Genomic DNA, 17808 nt, shown 5'->3' on the forward strand with positions numbered 1-17808 from the left:
AAGTGACACGACAGTGTAGTATTAGTAGTAGTGATGTGATGTTTTTAAAAGAGTTTCAAGAGGAAATGTATACATGTGAATATGATGAATCCACAATGTCAAATAAGAAATATGAAGCGTGCTAGATACGCGCAAAAGATCATAATCTTCCTTTAGAAAAATTGATATCTTCTCTGATTTGCGTGTATACATTTTTTTATCACTTTTATACCACTACGCGTGTGCATCCCCATTGCGATGCAGGTGCACATGATGCAATGATCCACGAGGTGCGACGATACTTTCTCGACACGATTGTAGGAGTTATTTAGTTTAACCGGAGAATGTCTGCACACGCGAATATTTATATTTGTAAATATTTTGAATGATTCTATTATATGGGATGTTAACTCTTTCAAAGTCAAAATTTGCGTTGTGTCTTTGATTTTTCTTTAAATTTATTGCAAAATGATTTAAACATGTGAAGTATCACTTGTAAATAGTAAATTAGAAGTTAAATAATAAAGTCTTAAAAAATTCTAGGAAAAACTTATACAGGTTAAGTGAAAAATATGTAATATAAAAAAAATATGTAATAGTATTCGTGGAATATCTTTGGAAAGTCGATTGTTCATATGAAAAAATATTGAGATTGAGATTTATTTATTAAGTTAAATTAGTGAATGATTGGAGTTTGGGTCGGATGAAAAGGATGTAGAAATAGAATAAGAATATGAATATTTGACAGGCTTAGAATAGTTATGAATAAAGAAATCAAAGAATAATTTTAGAAAAATTTAATATACTGAATGAGCATAAATATATATTATAAATCTTCAGAATATTGCAAATTATTTTCTTTTTTTTTAAATTAAAACAAAAATTTTGAACAAATTGAACAAATGATATGAAAAGGTTAATTTTTTATTAATTAAGTTTTGAACATATAAAAATCTTTAATACAATAATAAAATTATTATTTATTTTGTTTTTTTAATAATCACATATATTAAATTTCAATGGGCTTGTAATAAACGTTGATTCTAAATTATTCTTAAATATTCGTTTCATTAATTATTTATAAATTTTAAGCATCTTACGTTACGATTTACAACGAATTTACAACGAATTTATGTGAAACAGATTAAACATCGAAAAAAAAACAAGCCAAACCATTTATTTCGCGAAATGATTACTTTAAAACGCGCATCGAGCGTATCGTGTTGCACGTTGGTTGCGCAATTGTGCGCTATGCGCAACTAAGCGCTCGAAACGATGAATATACAAGATTTAAAAGTAAGTATTTACTTACTTCTCTCAAACACGAAAACATTTTTTTAAAAACTAAGGATGGAACATTTGAAACCTGGAAAAGTCGTTTGTTTGATATTAAAAAAAGTTTATTTAAATTCTTAAACATTGAACTTCTTTGTTACTTTGCTATTAAAATCGAAATAAAGAATAATTATATGAATATATTTATATGAATAACTTGTGAATATTTTGTGAAAATTTATGAATAAAATGAATAAAATAACATACAAAAAATATATACGATATATAAAATAGCAAAAATAATAATTTTAATATAAATTTTTTAACGGAATCCATTTTGTCGATAAAGTTGTAAACTTTAAGATCAGCGCCATCTCGCGTTTGGATCGCCGAAGCTCCAACTTGTTATTAGCATAGCAGAATATGTAAAGAGGTATTCGAAGTCATAAACAAAGAGAACATTATTGTGCGAAAAAGACAGAGAATATTTCCCACCATTTTAAGGAAAATTCGTTAATTATTCGTCTTCTATTTAAAATTTCGCCACATTTAGGCATGGATTTTAAAGCTAGAAGCTTAGACAAGTTTCTCATATTAATTTTAATATGAAATCCTTTTCTATTAATTATTTATTAATGAATAATACCTTATATGTTCTAACACATCGAAGACACCATATTGAAAATTAATTAATTACTCATATTCTACACAAAATTTTGCCACATTCAGGCATGCATTCAAAAGCTAGAACCTCAGACAAGTTTCTCGTATCGATTTTAATATGAAATCCTTTTTTATTAATTATTTATTAATGAATAATAGCTTATATGTTCTAACACATCGAAGACGCCATCTTGAACATTCATTAATTATTCATTATTTTATACAAAATTTCAACACTTTCAAGCATGCTTTTAAAAGCTAGAACCTCAGACAAGTTTCTCGTATCAATTTTAATATGAAATCCTTTTTTATTAATTATTTATTAATGATTAATACCTTATATATTCTAACACATCGAAGACGCCATCTTGAACATTCATTAATTATTCGTTATTTTATACAAAATCTCAACACTTTCAAGCATGCTTTTAAAAGCTAGAACCTCAGACAAGTTTCTTGTATCAATTTTAATGTGAAATCCTTTTTTATTAATTATTTATTAATGATTAATAATAAGAAATTAATGAGAATCGATTGCATCATACGTGTAATATATTAATCGTTAATAAATAATTAATTTAAAAAATTTCAAATTAAAATCTATACATGAAAATTATTTGAAGTTTCAACTTTGAAATGAAAGCTTAAAAGTAGAGAAATTTTTAATAGAAAATAAGAAATTAATTAATTTTCAATGTAATGTTATGTGTCGGTAATGTCATTTCATATATAATATTATATATAATATATTAATCCTTATTAAATAATTAATTCGAAAGAATTTCATGTTAAAATCGATATGTGAAAATTATTTAAAGTTTCAGCTTTAAAATACGAATCTAAAAGTATAGAAATTTAATGGAAAATCATTAATTAATTAATTTACCGACATATTAGATAGTATCAGGAACCACATAACCAAAGTTAGTGGCACGTTTTTCTATCCTTTTCGCACAATATTACTTTCCTTTTTTATCTGTGACGTCACGAATACCTCCTTGTACATTCTACTATGCTAATAATAAGTCGAAGCTTCGATGATCCAAACGCGAGATGGCGTTGATTTGATAAATTTTTTCGACTTTTACCTACTTTATCGGCAAAATAGATTTCATAAACAGTTTATAAAGCAACTGTGAAAGAAACGTAACAGAAATTCTATTATTTACAAAACAATGTTTAAAAACATCGAGTGAGTGAGAAAATATTAAGAAAATTAGGAAAAGAAGATTTTTAGGAAGAAAAAAGAAAAAAGAAGAATATATATATATATGAAATATATTTTTAAAGTTTGTTACTATTAATTAATTATCAATTGAGTGAGTGACTGAGTTAAAAAATTGTGAATTTGTGAAATGAAAAAAAAAAAAAAATAGGCATTCTGGATTTCAAGTTTCAAGAATTTCGAGACTTCATAATGTTTCGAATTATAATTTCATGAATTTAAGATCAGGTTTCAATCTCTATTAAACATTCTTTAACATTATAAAAAATAACACTGATATTATGAATTTCAGAATTAATTTTTAATTTTTTAATTTTTATAAGCATTTCTAAATAAATGCATTTTAAACATTCTAACTAAATAATTTATTCTTTTACATTTTTTCTCTTTTGAAAAAAAAAATAAAATAGAACAATTAGATGCATAAATATGATATAATATATATAAAATATTATTTTAAACTATTTATTGCTATAGAAGATAATATATAATTATGAATAATTGTAATAATTGTAAAAGAGTATTAATAATGAAAAATATATATATATATATATATATATTTTGTAAATATGTAAAAAATTTAATTTATTGGTAATGAATAGTAAACGATTTGCAATAAAAGACATTAAAAAAACAAATTTATACGTTAATGTGCAGCAATATGATCGAATCATGCTTCTCCTGAATCATCGTATTTAATCAAAAGAGAATTTGCTACTAACGAGCAATTGAATATGAGAAAAAGGTATATGGAACTAAGATGTTTTACAACAAAAAGCAGGATGCGAAAATAAATGGACATTAAAGCGAAGTAAGCAATTCATACGTAAACACTCATATGTAAATTTTTTTTACTATATTGTACACTACATATATATTAGACACACACCACACATACATACACACACATATGATACTATATATATACTGCGTAAAATGCACTTATTTCTTAATTATAGACTTTCAATGAATTGGAAGTACTTTATCACTGAAAAATACTCAAACTATTCTATACAGCTAATATCGACAAAAATAAACTGTAGAAATAAATTTATATTAGGAATAAATTTATATTTAATATTTAATATTTAATATAATATTTATATTTAGGAATAAAAATTAACTTCTTATTATAAGACAATTTATCTATAGGAACTTTCAAAGAATTTTTTTTTTTAGGATTGTTAAGATTGTTTTCGATTTATTGCTTTGAAATTTTGAATATAATGATGCTAGAAACTATACATGGACTTCCATATATATATATATATATATGTAAATATCATATGTACATAATTCTGATATTATATATGATGTTTCGGTATTTAATACCAGATGAGTCGCTTGACAATAATGAAGGGAATTTAAAGATAATCGCTGTTTAGTACTTGTCAAAACTGACACTTTTTCCAAATGTCAACGAGGATTACCGTGACACGTCATTAAATATGGATTAAACAATGAAATCTCGTTCAAGAACAGGATATTTTCGTTATGGTTTATCTCATTTGTAATTAATTATCAAGGCAAATAAATACATCGTACAATAATAAAATGGTAAACAATTTTTAAAGAATTATAAAACATAAAAATATATTTTTATTATTTGATTTTAGTATATATTTATTCTTATATAAAATAATTATACTATATATTATTATATTTATGAAAAAAAATATATATTTTATTATATTTTATCATATTTATATAAAAGAAATATATACAATTAATTTTTCTTCAAAAAAATTTACAAACAAAAATGGATAATTGTATTATAAATCATTTATATATATTATTTATTTATTATATTATATTTTACTTGTATATACATTATTGTAATTAAAAAATAAATATCTTCTTTTATCTGTTACAGGCAACTGATTGGTGGTTAAATGACATGTACCTGTCTGTGCCTCTGGCATTACCAATTAATAGTAATCCTGGTCTTGCAGCAAGGCCCAAAACATTTAGCAACCAAAAAGAAGCTGCCATATTCCTTGCCAGATTTCTAACAGAGCTACTTAACTATCAAGAAATATTAGATAGGTAAAAATATATTATCTTTGAAACATCTTTGAAACAAATGGAATAATATAAAATTTTTATATTCCATTTACAAAATAAAACATATAAAAATTTAATTATAATAACATTAAATAAAATTTAATTATAAATAATACTTGAAATATTAAAATATAAATAAATCAATTATATTACAATCATAAGTAATTAAATAAATTTCTGATTATTAATTCATATATAAATATTAGAATTCTATATATTGTATAAATAATATAAGATATTAAAAACAATTTGCAATTTTTAACAACTATAGATACTTTATTTTTTTGTCAAATAATATTTAACTTGTATATAATTTATAATAGAATTAGATTATATTTACTTAAAAGTAAGTATATAAATCAAACTGAAAGAATGGAAAGAAATGAAAGGAAATCTTTATTAAAAATCTTCTCGAACCCGGTTGTAACCCTCTTACTTGGAAGAAGCTGACTAAGCTAATCGTAGTCGACACGAAGGCTTACCAGTCAGAACCGAGATAGAAGAAAAGCGAACGCATATGGAAGGCGCGTGAGCTCTCGAAGGAAGGAGCTCCGTCATTCGAGACGGTGATTCGAGCGGAGCGGAGGACAAAAAGAAGCCGCACTGAAATCAATTTAACGAGGGAGCACGTCTGCGAGGAAATCCGGCTTGTAGGATCCATAGAACACGACCGTAAAGAGACTCATCGCGAGTAAAACGCAAAGGATGCTCCTGTAGAAAGGTTCAAACCCTTCGGTATCCTGTATCCGCTCGCCAAGGAACCACTTCGAATACCTCCTATTTTCTTTTCCGGAATTAACGAAAATTTCTCTTGTTAAATATTATAGGCTCTAATTTGTAGTATTTTTAAAATGAATGAATGTCTAGAAAAAGGATATTATATTATATTTCTATTAATAGCTATTAAAAAATTCTTTTCAATTCTTTTCAATTCTTTTCAATATAGCATCAAAAGCAAAAAGAAAAAATTAAATAATTGATATTTATTAATATACCATACTCACAATACAATATTCACATATTTTTCTAAGATTTTTTAAAAACTTATTATTTTTTGTTTTATTTAAAATTTTTATATTTTATTCAAAATAGCAAAATCTCTTTAAACTATAAAACATAAATATTAATTACTTTCTAATTTAAAAAGCAAAAAATATGTATATTAAAAAATTATAAATTCTTCTATTAAAATTAGAATTTTGAAACGAAATTATTTAAGATAATCTAATAACATCTTTTCATTTTAGATCCGAATTGGATGTTGATGAAGTGAAATCAAAAGATGGAAAGAGTATGCAACCTTTATGTATGGCTCAACATTATCAAATGTATCGAATATACAGACGACCAGGTACAAACGGTGATGAACAAATTATTCTTGATAGAACTACATCTGGGAATCACATCATCATAGCTCATCACAATCTGGTATGTTTTTAATACTCTATACGCTAAATTCTATAGCTGAATATGAAATAATATGAAATATGAAATATTATAATGAAATATGTATACATTTTTCTAAAAATTTATTTTATTTTCGTTATTTATGATTTTTCATTGATATTAGAATATTCAGTTTTTTTCTGATTTTCTAAAAATATTTCTTTATTAAGTATTCTAAATCCTTTTATAAAATTTATATCAATATATTATTATTTATATATAATATATATATAATATAATATATTTATAATTGCAAATAAAATTATTAAAAGATTTAATATGATTTTACATAAAAAATTTTTTAAATGATATCTAATATAATTTTAAAATTTTTATTTGTTATACACATGTATGTATATTACATTATAAATTTTTATAAACAATTTTTCAATATTTAGAAATTCTTTATTCTTTCATTTTCCATCATTTCATTTCATTTCATATTTATTTTACAGAAACACCACTTGAAATCAACTGTTCTATTTGTTCTACATCTACGTTTTACTTATTTTAAATTATACAACATTAAGTAAGTTGCACGAACATTTCATTTTATTTTTTTAATATTATTTTTAATAATTAATAATCTCTAGATCAAAATGTTTTTTATTAATATAAAATTATTTTTCATTTAAAAATAAAAGAAAATTAAAAAAAATTTGAAAATTTTTAAAAATTATAAGAAGAAAATTATAAAGATTGAATATAACAAAATTTGGATATAAAATTAAAAAAATTTATTTCTTTCAAATTTATATTTTTATAATTTAATTATAAATATATAAAAATATAAAATGAAAAATAAAAAAAGAAATAAAGAGAAAGAAATTTGCGTTAAGTTTGTTAAGTAATAATGACAATTATCACAATTATTGATGATATTACAAAAATCTATTCTGAAATATTTATATCGAACGAAATATCATGTCAATTTCAATAAAATATTTGTGTAATAAAATATTTATGTTCATCATCAATTATTCATCTTTAAGTTCTTTATTCGACGAGTAATTAATGATACATAAATTTTTAATCATTTAATTGACTAATATAAATCGAAATTATATTCTTTTAGTTTTATAGCGTTCCTGTTAGAGCTCCTGATCGAGGCCGTATAACTGAAACCGAATTGGCTCAACAAATTTTAAAAATTATGGAAACTAAAGCTGATCCTCGAACTCCACCAGTTGGTATTCTTACAACGATGAAGAGACCAGCTTGGGCAAAAGCAAGGGAAGAATTACTTAAACGTATGTATTATTTTAACTATAACTCTACTACTAATATATTAAATAATTAATTTAACAATAATGTTAAAAATAATAATTACGATATCACAAATAAATTCCATAAATCATAATTCACACAAAATTCTTTATTCTTTTAAATCTTAAAAAATCTTATAAAACAAGTTTATAAATTTTATTAAATATTTTATTATTTAAATAATTTTAATTATTATTGTAATAAATAAATTAATCATTAATTTATTTTATTTCCTCTCATTATTAAAAGACAAAAAAAACATTCATGTTTTGCTCTTAATATTTGCTCTTAATATTATGAATTGTTTAAATGAACACATAAGTGAAAATAAGTGACTCATACCATTTACAAGCAGTTAAAGTAATCTCATTGCAAGTTTTCCAGCAACCCTTGCCACCACGTACCCTTCCAGGCCATAATTAACGGCTGTTCTGCTCTCGCCAATATTCGCAATATTCCCATTAGCCCCCTAACCCGATCTTACCCAACGACAATCTACGACCTACAAATCGAATGAAGAGTAAAACGAGTTAACGATGACCTGATAAAACATCAAGTTTCTTTCTTTTTTTCGAACAAAAACCAAGTCTATCGAATTTTTTATTAATCATTATCATTTATTACTGACGAAGAATAATCAGCAAAAAATATAATTGATAAAAAATTATTTATTAAAATATTTATTAAATAAATTATTGAATATTTAGAAAATATATATTCTTAATTTATTTACAAATTGAAAATTATATTTAAAAATTATAATTGATCCAATTGTTAAATATTCCATAAAAACATTTTAATTTATAATATAATATAAGATACTAGAAAAAGATTTGTAATATAATTTGTAACATAAAATATTAAAAAGTTTTTAGAACGATGTTAGGATAGGATATTATCAAATGGAGAGAAAATATGTATTAATTAGCATTAATTTAATAACAAAATTGACCAATGAAACATTATCTTGAGGACATGATTGATTTCGAACCAGTTTCAATCTTTAAATTAATAGAAATAATATAAAAATATATAACAATATATAAAAATAATATTATAATAATAAATAAATAACAAGAAAAACATAGACAGAAACAAAAAAGTAAAGGTATTAGAATTTTTTTACAGACGAACAAAATCGGCACAATTTGGAATTATTGGAAAGATGTCTATGCGTGGTATGTATCGATGATGATATATTACCAGCGACATTCAACAATCCTCTAAAGAAAGAAGATCGATGGATTGATGATCGAGATTATGCAAATGTACTTCATCATGTGCTTCATGGCGGAGGTTCCAGACATTTGGGTGCGAACCGATGGTTTGATAAAACATTCCATGCCATTCTCGGCAAGGTATACATACATATATCTATATAAAGTATAACTATACCCACGATGATTAAGACGGAAATTCAAATTCAATATTGAAACAGAAACTTTTCCTCGATAAAATGTTATTTCTGTTCGAGTGAGTTATTCCTATTCCTATTTGAACCATTTTTTTTATCCAAGTTGCTAGGTCGACTTGTCATTTCGCATAAATGAATAAAAAACTTTGAAAAGATACTTGTACAGATATATTTGTTTCTTCCATTATAATAGATAATATGTTTCTTGTAATAATTCATCATTTTTTTATTCCCTTTTTAGCATTTGTTATTAAAATTTTTTTCTTTTTATATCAAATCAGAATTTGAAATAATACAAAATATCATAAATGAAATATTATCATTTTATTTTTAAATAATTGATATATAATATATTAATATATTAATATAATAATATATTAAGATTTTTTTATCAAATTTATACGTAATTATACATATTCAATTATACGTGTTTCTTGACAAATGTTCAATCCAAGGATGGAATGTGGGGCATGAACTATGAACATTCGGCTGGCGAAGGTCCAGCGATTTTTATTACATTCGAAGAACTAACAGAGAAAGTTGATGCTATGTCACCACCCGAGGAAAATACCGTTCCATCGCATTTGCCTGCACCTGAAAAGCTCGAGTGGTATCTATCTGAACAAAGTTTCAACGATATCAGAGATGCAATGATATCTTTTGATGCGTAAGTCACAATATATCTACTATTTAATATATCTACATATATATTAATATATATAAGGAAGTTTGGAAAAAGAAAAGACAAGAAATGTAGAAAATAGATTTTTATTCCTTAAGATAATTATTTTTATAACTTTACAAAGAGAAAAAATTATAAATATTTATTTTATAAAATATAATAATATAATATAAAATATATTTGTCCATTTTTATATTAAAATATACTTAAAATTAAACTCTCTCAAATTATATTTCATATGTTTACATTAACAATACAGATTAGTGGAAGACTTGGATCTTTGCATATTGTGGTTCCAAGAATATTCGAAAGAATTCATTAAATCACATAAAATTAGTCCGGATGTTTATATACAATTAGCTCTACAATTTACACATTTTAGGTGAGTACTTCTTACCTGAATAAATGCTTATATTTATTAAAAATATAAAAAAAAAATACAAATTTTATATATTTTATTATTATAAAAAATCTGCAAGATTTTACTATTTTTTAATTTAAATCTTCCATGAAGTTAAATATTATTTAAATATCTTTTACTTAATGGTAAATATTTCTTGTTTCATGTAGATTGCATGGAAATTTAGTAGCAACTTATGAAAGCGCGGGTATTCGAAGATTCGCACTAGGAAGAGTTGATTGCATCAGAGCGGCCAGTCCCGAAGCTCTAAACTGGGCGAAAGCAATGTGTCAAGGAGATCCTGATAGTCAAATCGCCACTCAACAGAACATTCAAGACGAAAGCACCAAAAGAGTTCAGTTCACCATTTACAGTGTAACTGAAACTTGGCTGTATTTTGTAGTTTGTTTTTTATAACAAGGCGGAATAATATTCGAAAGATGAGATAATTTCGAAAATAATGATCTTATTATCCATTTTATTAATTCTCGTAATCAAAACATCCATATTGCATAATCTTTTTTTTTATATCCATAAAATCTTGATTAAAAAATTTGAAATTGAGTCTGAGATCATATATTATTTCATATACAAGATGATTTTTCTTCATTATTAAAAAATAATTCTAGAAATGAAATGAAAACTAGATATAATACATATTCATAAATTTAAATTGAAAGAAGTTTTGTATTTATAAAGGAAATGCAATGAAATTATATTCTATTTCTTTTAGATTTAATTCCATTTAATAAAATATATATAATATTATAGTAAGAAATTACAGAATGAATAAACAAAATAATGATGCAAAATTGTTATAATTGTATTTGTAGCTTGTATCGCTAATATGAATATATTTTTCAAATTCTTTTATATATTACATACTATTAATTCGAAAAGATAAGAAAGTAAATATAAATATAAATAATATAGAAGTAATAAGAGAAATCTACAATCAAAAGAACGAAACTATAAAGAAAAGAAAGATAGTATAAAAAAAAGGGAATCAATTAGATCAGCCAATGTTCGTTTTCCCATTCAAGTATTTGTACAATCTCTTGAATAGCCTTGGTGAATTTCATAGGGGTTTATCGTTTGCTTTCTTTCCACGATTCACCCTCGTTTGGAAAATAGCACGGCTAGTTGATTGTTGTTTCTCGTTTATCACGATGTTATTTCAGCCATCTCGTTCTCCAGAATTATACAAGTCTTCATAGAAAATGCACGATAATGAAATTCATTTCCTTTATACGTATAGTTTTCTATTCTAATATAGTAATATAATCTATGTCTTCATAGTTACGCTCGTTCTATAAAACTGTATACAGAATATCTCGTATAATACATAATATAATATAATGCATTCCTATAAACAATAAAAAATCAGCTCAAGAAATATATATACATATATGTATATATTTATATATGAACTGTATATACTTATATGTATATATTTATATATGTATTGTATATACTTATATGTANAAAAATAACACAAATGAAAAATTTATTTTGAAAATATAAAAAATATGATTAAAATATATGATTTATAGAATTCGACTTTTATATATTATACTTATATTTAAAATTTTAATTGTTAAATACGAGATAACATGTATGCAAAGAATTGTACTTTATCAGCATGAAATTAAAAATAAGTATTTCTATTTAAATCGTATTTTTAATTTTAATTTGAAATTTTTCTCTTGCTTGTAATATAATTATTATAATTATCTATTTTGAAAGCACTGCTTTATAAATTATAATATTCTCTAACACATTTTATGTTTCTTTTTCGCAATATAAATATATTGCTACTGTTTAAATGTTTTAAATAATTTTTTTAAATAATATATAATAAATCAACAATGATTTATAATAGTTTAACCAAGAATATTATTCTCTATATTCTCTGCAATTTATATTATATTAATTATATATTATATTATATACAAATTTTACTATTTTATTATTATTTTTCACTTAAAACAAAGATTTATAATTGATTAATTTAGCATAAAAATAAATAATAAAGATATACACTGTCCAAAAATTTAAAAATAAGTAAGAAATTTTAAATAAAAATTTTAATGAAACAAAAATTTTTTTTTAATTTGTAAAAAATTTTTGTTTATTAATTTTTTTTTAATCTAAAGTACTCGATGTCAATAAAAATTTATTATAAATAATTACTTTTATAATATATACAAAATATTTTTCATTTCAAAAATATGACTGTTTCCAAACTTTTGAACAGTATATATTATATACATTATTTTTATTTGCAAATGAAACGGTCCATTTATATTTTCAGCAAGAAAGAATCAAAGAATTATTCGACTTAGCAGTACAGAGACAAACTAAGGAAATGAATGATAACATAAATGGTTATGGAATTGATAACCATCTAATGGGCCTTCGTTATGCCGCACAGGAAGTTGGAGAACCGATTCCGGATATTTTCACGGATCAAGCTTATAAGATAGTTAATCATTTTGCTCTCTCGACATCACAGGTAAGTACCTAATTAGTCATTAATAATTAATCGATGTTCAAGATTCTCGTGTATACTTCATGGACTTATAATGATGATTAAAAATATAATTATTATTAATATAACGATTATAAATATAACGATTTTTAATATATAATCATCATTATTATTATCATAATTATTATTTATCAAGATAATTCCATAAATAGTTTCTTATTAAATAGAATAAAATTACAAGATTTTATAATAAAGTAAATTTCGATATTAATTATTAATTAATTTCAATAAATGTTCATATTTGAAAATTGTTTAATTTTTAATTATTTCATAACAATAAATTTCATTTTTCTTAATCGATTATTATCCATGCAAATTTGTCTTCCATTTAATTTAAATAATGGATTCTAATATATCTATATTATATTTTAAATATAATTGACAAAAATCATTGAATTCTCAGGTAACTTCGAAAAATGATGCTATCATCGGATACGGACCAGTTGTTCCAGATGGTTATGGTTGCGCTTATAATCTCAGAAGCAATGGTTTTATATTTTCGATATCCGCTTTTCATAGCGATGGTAAAACAAACGCAACACGATTCGCTCAAACGCTCGAACAAAGCTTGCGGGATATGGCAGATATGTTGAATAAGGCGAATCAGAGATAAATGGACAATTAAAGAATAAATTAGCTTTGAACAAAAAATATTTATACTGTCTAACTATAAAAGAAGGCAATAATTGCAAAAAAAAGAATTTAAAGCGAATTTCTTTTTATTTTTAAATAATTGTTAACATTTTACATCTTGTTTTGCTTTATATTTATTATTTTTAGAATAATACAAATAAGATAATTACATAGAAAGTATATTATATAAAATATTAATAGTTAAATTAATCAATGTGTCGATTTGCCACGAATAAATTCTTTAAATATAGATATATTAGTTTTTTCGATTACGAGTTGAGCAGTAAATGTTATTAGTTAGGAATAAAAAATGTTCCAAATTGGAAATCATATCGAAATGAGGCATATTTAAGCTTATTATGAAAGTATTTATCGTAGTATTTATCGAAGTAGGTGTTTAAAAGATATATTTAAATTATATCTACTTAAAATTTACTATATATAAACTTACTTATAAGTATTTGAACTCGCACAATTTACTAGATATGACATTATTTCTAAATAAAAAAGAAATAAGTATGCAGACATATCTAAATATTTTAACCAAAAGTTATTTTTAGATTCATTTTAAACAATCTATTTTTAACGAATACATTTTATCATTAGATTTAAATTTATATATTACGTATAAATCATAAAAAAATCTTGTTTTTATTACAAATAAAAAAATTTTTAGTTAGCTTAATATTAATATTTCAGCAATAAATCGGATATTATTTTCTTTATTTTTGTAATAATATTTTATGTCTTGCTTTATTTTGTTTTTTTTTTTTCTATTCCATATCCATAGTAAATCCATATATCTGCGAATAAAAATTGCAAATAAATTGTGCCATTTTTCTCTAAAAATTTTTTTCACAAAATAAAATATTTTCATAAACTATCGGAGAATATTGTATAAGTTTTAATTAAAAAAAATTACTTATCTGAATTATATAATAGTTAATATATATAGTTAATATATATAGTTAACAATTTTAACGAGTAATAATAAAATATTAAACTCTAATTTTTTAATAACTTAATAAAATTTATTTTATTCTTTTTAAAATATTAATAATAATAAAATATTATAATTAAAAAGAGTGATTCTCAAATATAAAGAACACTCGGTTAAATGTTATACGTTAAAAACAATATTTTCTTTAAAAAAATTTCGTATTATATTAATATTTCGGTTGAAATAATATAAGAAAACAAACAATTTTTCATAAAATGGCACAATTTATTTTAATATATTATAACTTAATTAACAAAATTTCTGCAAAATACATGCAATATAATAAAGATATCACATTTATAGATCATTTTATTAGTTAATTAATGCATAGTTATCTGTATAATATTTAATTATTAATAAAATTGAATTCTTTGCAAATCATGCAAATCACTAGAATCACGTTCTCCGTTGTTAAAAAAAAGCATATACAAATATTTATCTAATAATTGGCGACCTAGCCTGAACAAATTGTAACGAAAATGTTTAAACGGTAGTCGCTGCGTGTAGTAGGCAATATACAACTATGTACTTAGATCAATCAGTTATTGTAAAACTCTAGTCCTCTGTGTATGTTATAAAAATCCTCGAACGTTTATACAGTAATATCCGAGCGCTGGAAGTTTCTTTCTTCTGAAATCTAATAATTTTGTTAATTTCATATCGCTTTTGATTTTAATTATAAATTAATAATAACAATGTGCGTTATTGGAAATCATTACAATATAATAATTTTTATGATAAAAGATGATATATTTCATTTTTAAATCATATGAATGTACTTTTTTTCGCAGAGAAAAACGAAATGTTTTGATTCATTTTATTAAGAAAAATCAATTATGCTATTTTTAATAACGCACTTTGAATAATAATTAATGTCTAATCATTAATAATAACTTATATTGTTGAACTATCGATGCTTTAACAGATTTAACTATGTGACTTTAAGTATTCTATAATGATATATAACCTTAAGTGTAATTGAATGATTAGTTAGTAATATTTAAAAACTATTTCTAAGAATTACAAAAATGCTAATAAGATATTTACTTACAACATATAGCTTTATTAAAAAAGATATATTAATATCTTTTTTAAAAATATTAAAATTTTCTTTTATTGTTGACTCTCTATGAGCATTTTATTGTTGTTTTATTGTTTCATTATGTGTATATCTTATTGACTACCTATGCATGTAATTGAAATGAAAGGACATGTATTTGAAATATAATATTCTGTCTCACAAGAAAAGTTTACTTAGTAAAGTTTCTTCAATATACTTTCAAATAAGAATACAAATATAATAAGAAAACAAATTTTTTTAATTCAATTTAGATAGAAAATTATTTATTTTCGCAAATATTTTATTTAAAATTTATAAGTGATACAAATACATAAAAATATATTCAAAAAATAACATTTCCATCATTTTCGAAAAATGAATATGCAAATATTTTTTATACTTATCTACTATGTAATGTTATTTATAGTTCCAATTTTTATATATTTAGTATTCAATAATATGTTATTAAAATATATTATCAATGAAATATGTTAGAAATAAGTATCTTATAATTACAAAAAATCATAATAATATTATCTAGCAATGAAATACTTAACTTTGATGAAAACTTTGATTATAATGACAATAAACACATTTTATATACTCTTCTTTCATATAATTTATTTATTTATTTTTATTATTAGAATATGAGAATTTTATAAATTGTAAAAATCTTTTTTTCTTAACAAAAGTTCGTTAAATATAAAGTACAAAACTTTAAATATGTTTAAGATAAGAAATATGTTTAATAAATATATTTAAATAGATTTATTGAAATTAATATAATATATTAAAAAATTTATATTTAATATATCAGGTAAAAATTATAAAATTATCAATTATATCAATTATAAAATTTTCAATTATAAAAACAAAAAATATCAGTCATAAAAATTTTAAAAATTCATGATTTATACTATTAAACTTATTATGTGATGTGATATCTTTACGATGAAAACATAATAAAGAGACAGAATATACAAATAGAAATTGAAAAATTAAATAATTCGATAAAATAGAGAAAAAATTTCTAGCGCACGGATCTCGTCTGTCGCAACGCATTCTAACGTGGCCAATCATTCGTGTGTTGGCGCCCGCACAGTAAACTCTTGTCCAATTCTTAGATAGGTCAGCGGTTTGCTCTTCTTTAATAGGCAAGCAAACGTTGACAATAGCTCTATCTCTCTATCACATTAAAGTTCTACGTCTAATTAACTACTACTGTACTAATGCTATTTTTCTTATATACCATATTCTGTCAAATACGATTTTTTTCTTGAAATATGGAAATATTATTGGTCGGCGCTACTCTCAGTGACATCGTTACACTCATCCTATTTATATCAAACTATTATAATTTATTGTAATTTATTATAGATAGAAAAATTATATATACACATTTATATACATTATATACATAGTTACATCTTGTGACACATCTGTTGACATTATTCATATTTTACGAAGCTGTTTGTTAGCTTTGTTATAAATTATATACTTCCACTATGCAAATACACGTGTTTTAAGATTGTCATTGAGGTTTAGCAAAGTTTTCACATGCTAAAACATAAGTATTTTATCGAAAACAGAGTTTTATTCATATATATTGTCGTTAAGTCATGATTGTTTGAAAATATGAAATCTTATTACATTAAATCAGGAGTTTTATATTCAAAGTTTAAGCATTTTGCTTTGATTTAACGTAGAATAAATCTTCAAATAATACGAGGAATTGTCCTGGTTCCTTCATATGTACTGTTATTAAATAAAATTATATATAATTATGATACACATAAATGTATTTACACACATATCAAGACACATTTACATCTAAAAAAAAATCTATATCTGTTTTCGCGTATATATGTGTATAATATATGAAAGTGTTCTGTATTATTTAATTTCTTAAGATGCAAATTACTATTATATTTAAGATAGAATTGGATATTATATCATTGAAAGTATTTATGCATATTGCAGAGATATTGCAATATCTTCACGGCCAAGAATATCGCGCATATCAAGCGAAAGTCATCATAGCGATGATTTTATCGAATAGAACATATCTTCTTAAACTTATAAAAGTACTTAGAGAGAGAGAGAGAGAGAGAGAGAGAGAGAGAGAGAGAGAGAGAGAGAGAGAGAGAGAG

At 23.1% G+C, this 17808-nt stretch overlaps 1 protein-coding gene across 2 annotated transcripts in view; it reads left to right on the forward strand.

Moving 5' to 3' along the window:
• LOC102679795 (choline O-acetyltransferase) overlaps positions 1–14118 on the forward strand; it is an 87720-nt gene extending 73602 nt beyond the window's left edge. Inside the window, exons 5-13 of one of the 2 annotated variants that reach the window (XM_006618971.2) lie at positions 5016–5188; positions 6454–6634; positions 7728–7902; positions 9047–9276; positions 9788–9999; positions 10274–10396; positions 10585–10789; positions 12729–12929; positions 13369–14118. In XM_006618971.2, the coding sequence (XP_006619034.1) occupies positions 5040–5188; positions 6454–6634; positions 7728–7902; positions 9047–9276; positions 9788–9999; positions 10274–10396; positions 10585–10789; positions 12729–12929; positions 13369–13578 (1686 nt within the window). In that variant the 5' untranslated portion in view covers positions 5016–5039 and the 3' untranslated portion in view covers positions 13579–14118. The remainder of the gene's footprint in view (positions 1–5015; positions 5189–6453; positions 6635–7727; positions 7903–9046; positions 9277–9787; positions 10000–10273; positions 10397–10584; positions 10790–12728; positions 12930–13368) is intronic. The other variant, XM_031512097.1, reaches the window with a different exon arrangement.
• The last annotated feature ends 3690 nt before the right edge of the window (positions 14119–17808 follow it).

Source organism: Apis dorsata, unplaced genomic scaffold (genome assembly GCF_000469605.1).
Source record: "Apis dorsata unplaced genomic scaffold, Apis dorsata 1.3 scaffold_383, whole genome shotgun sequence".
Lineage (NCBI taxonomy): Eukaryota > Metazoa > Arthropoda > Insecta > Hymenoptera > Apidae > Apis > Apis dorsata.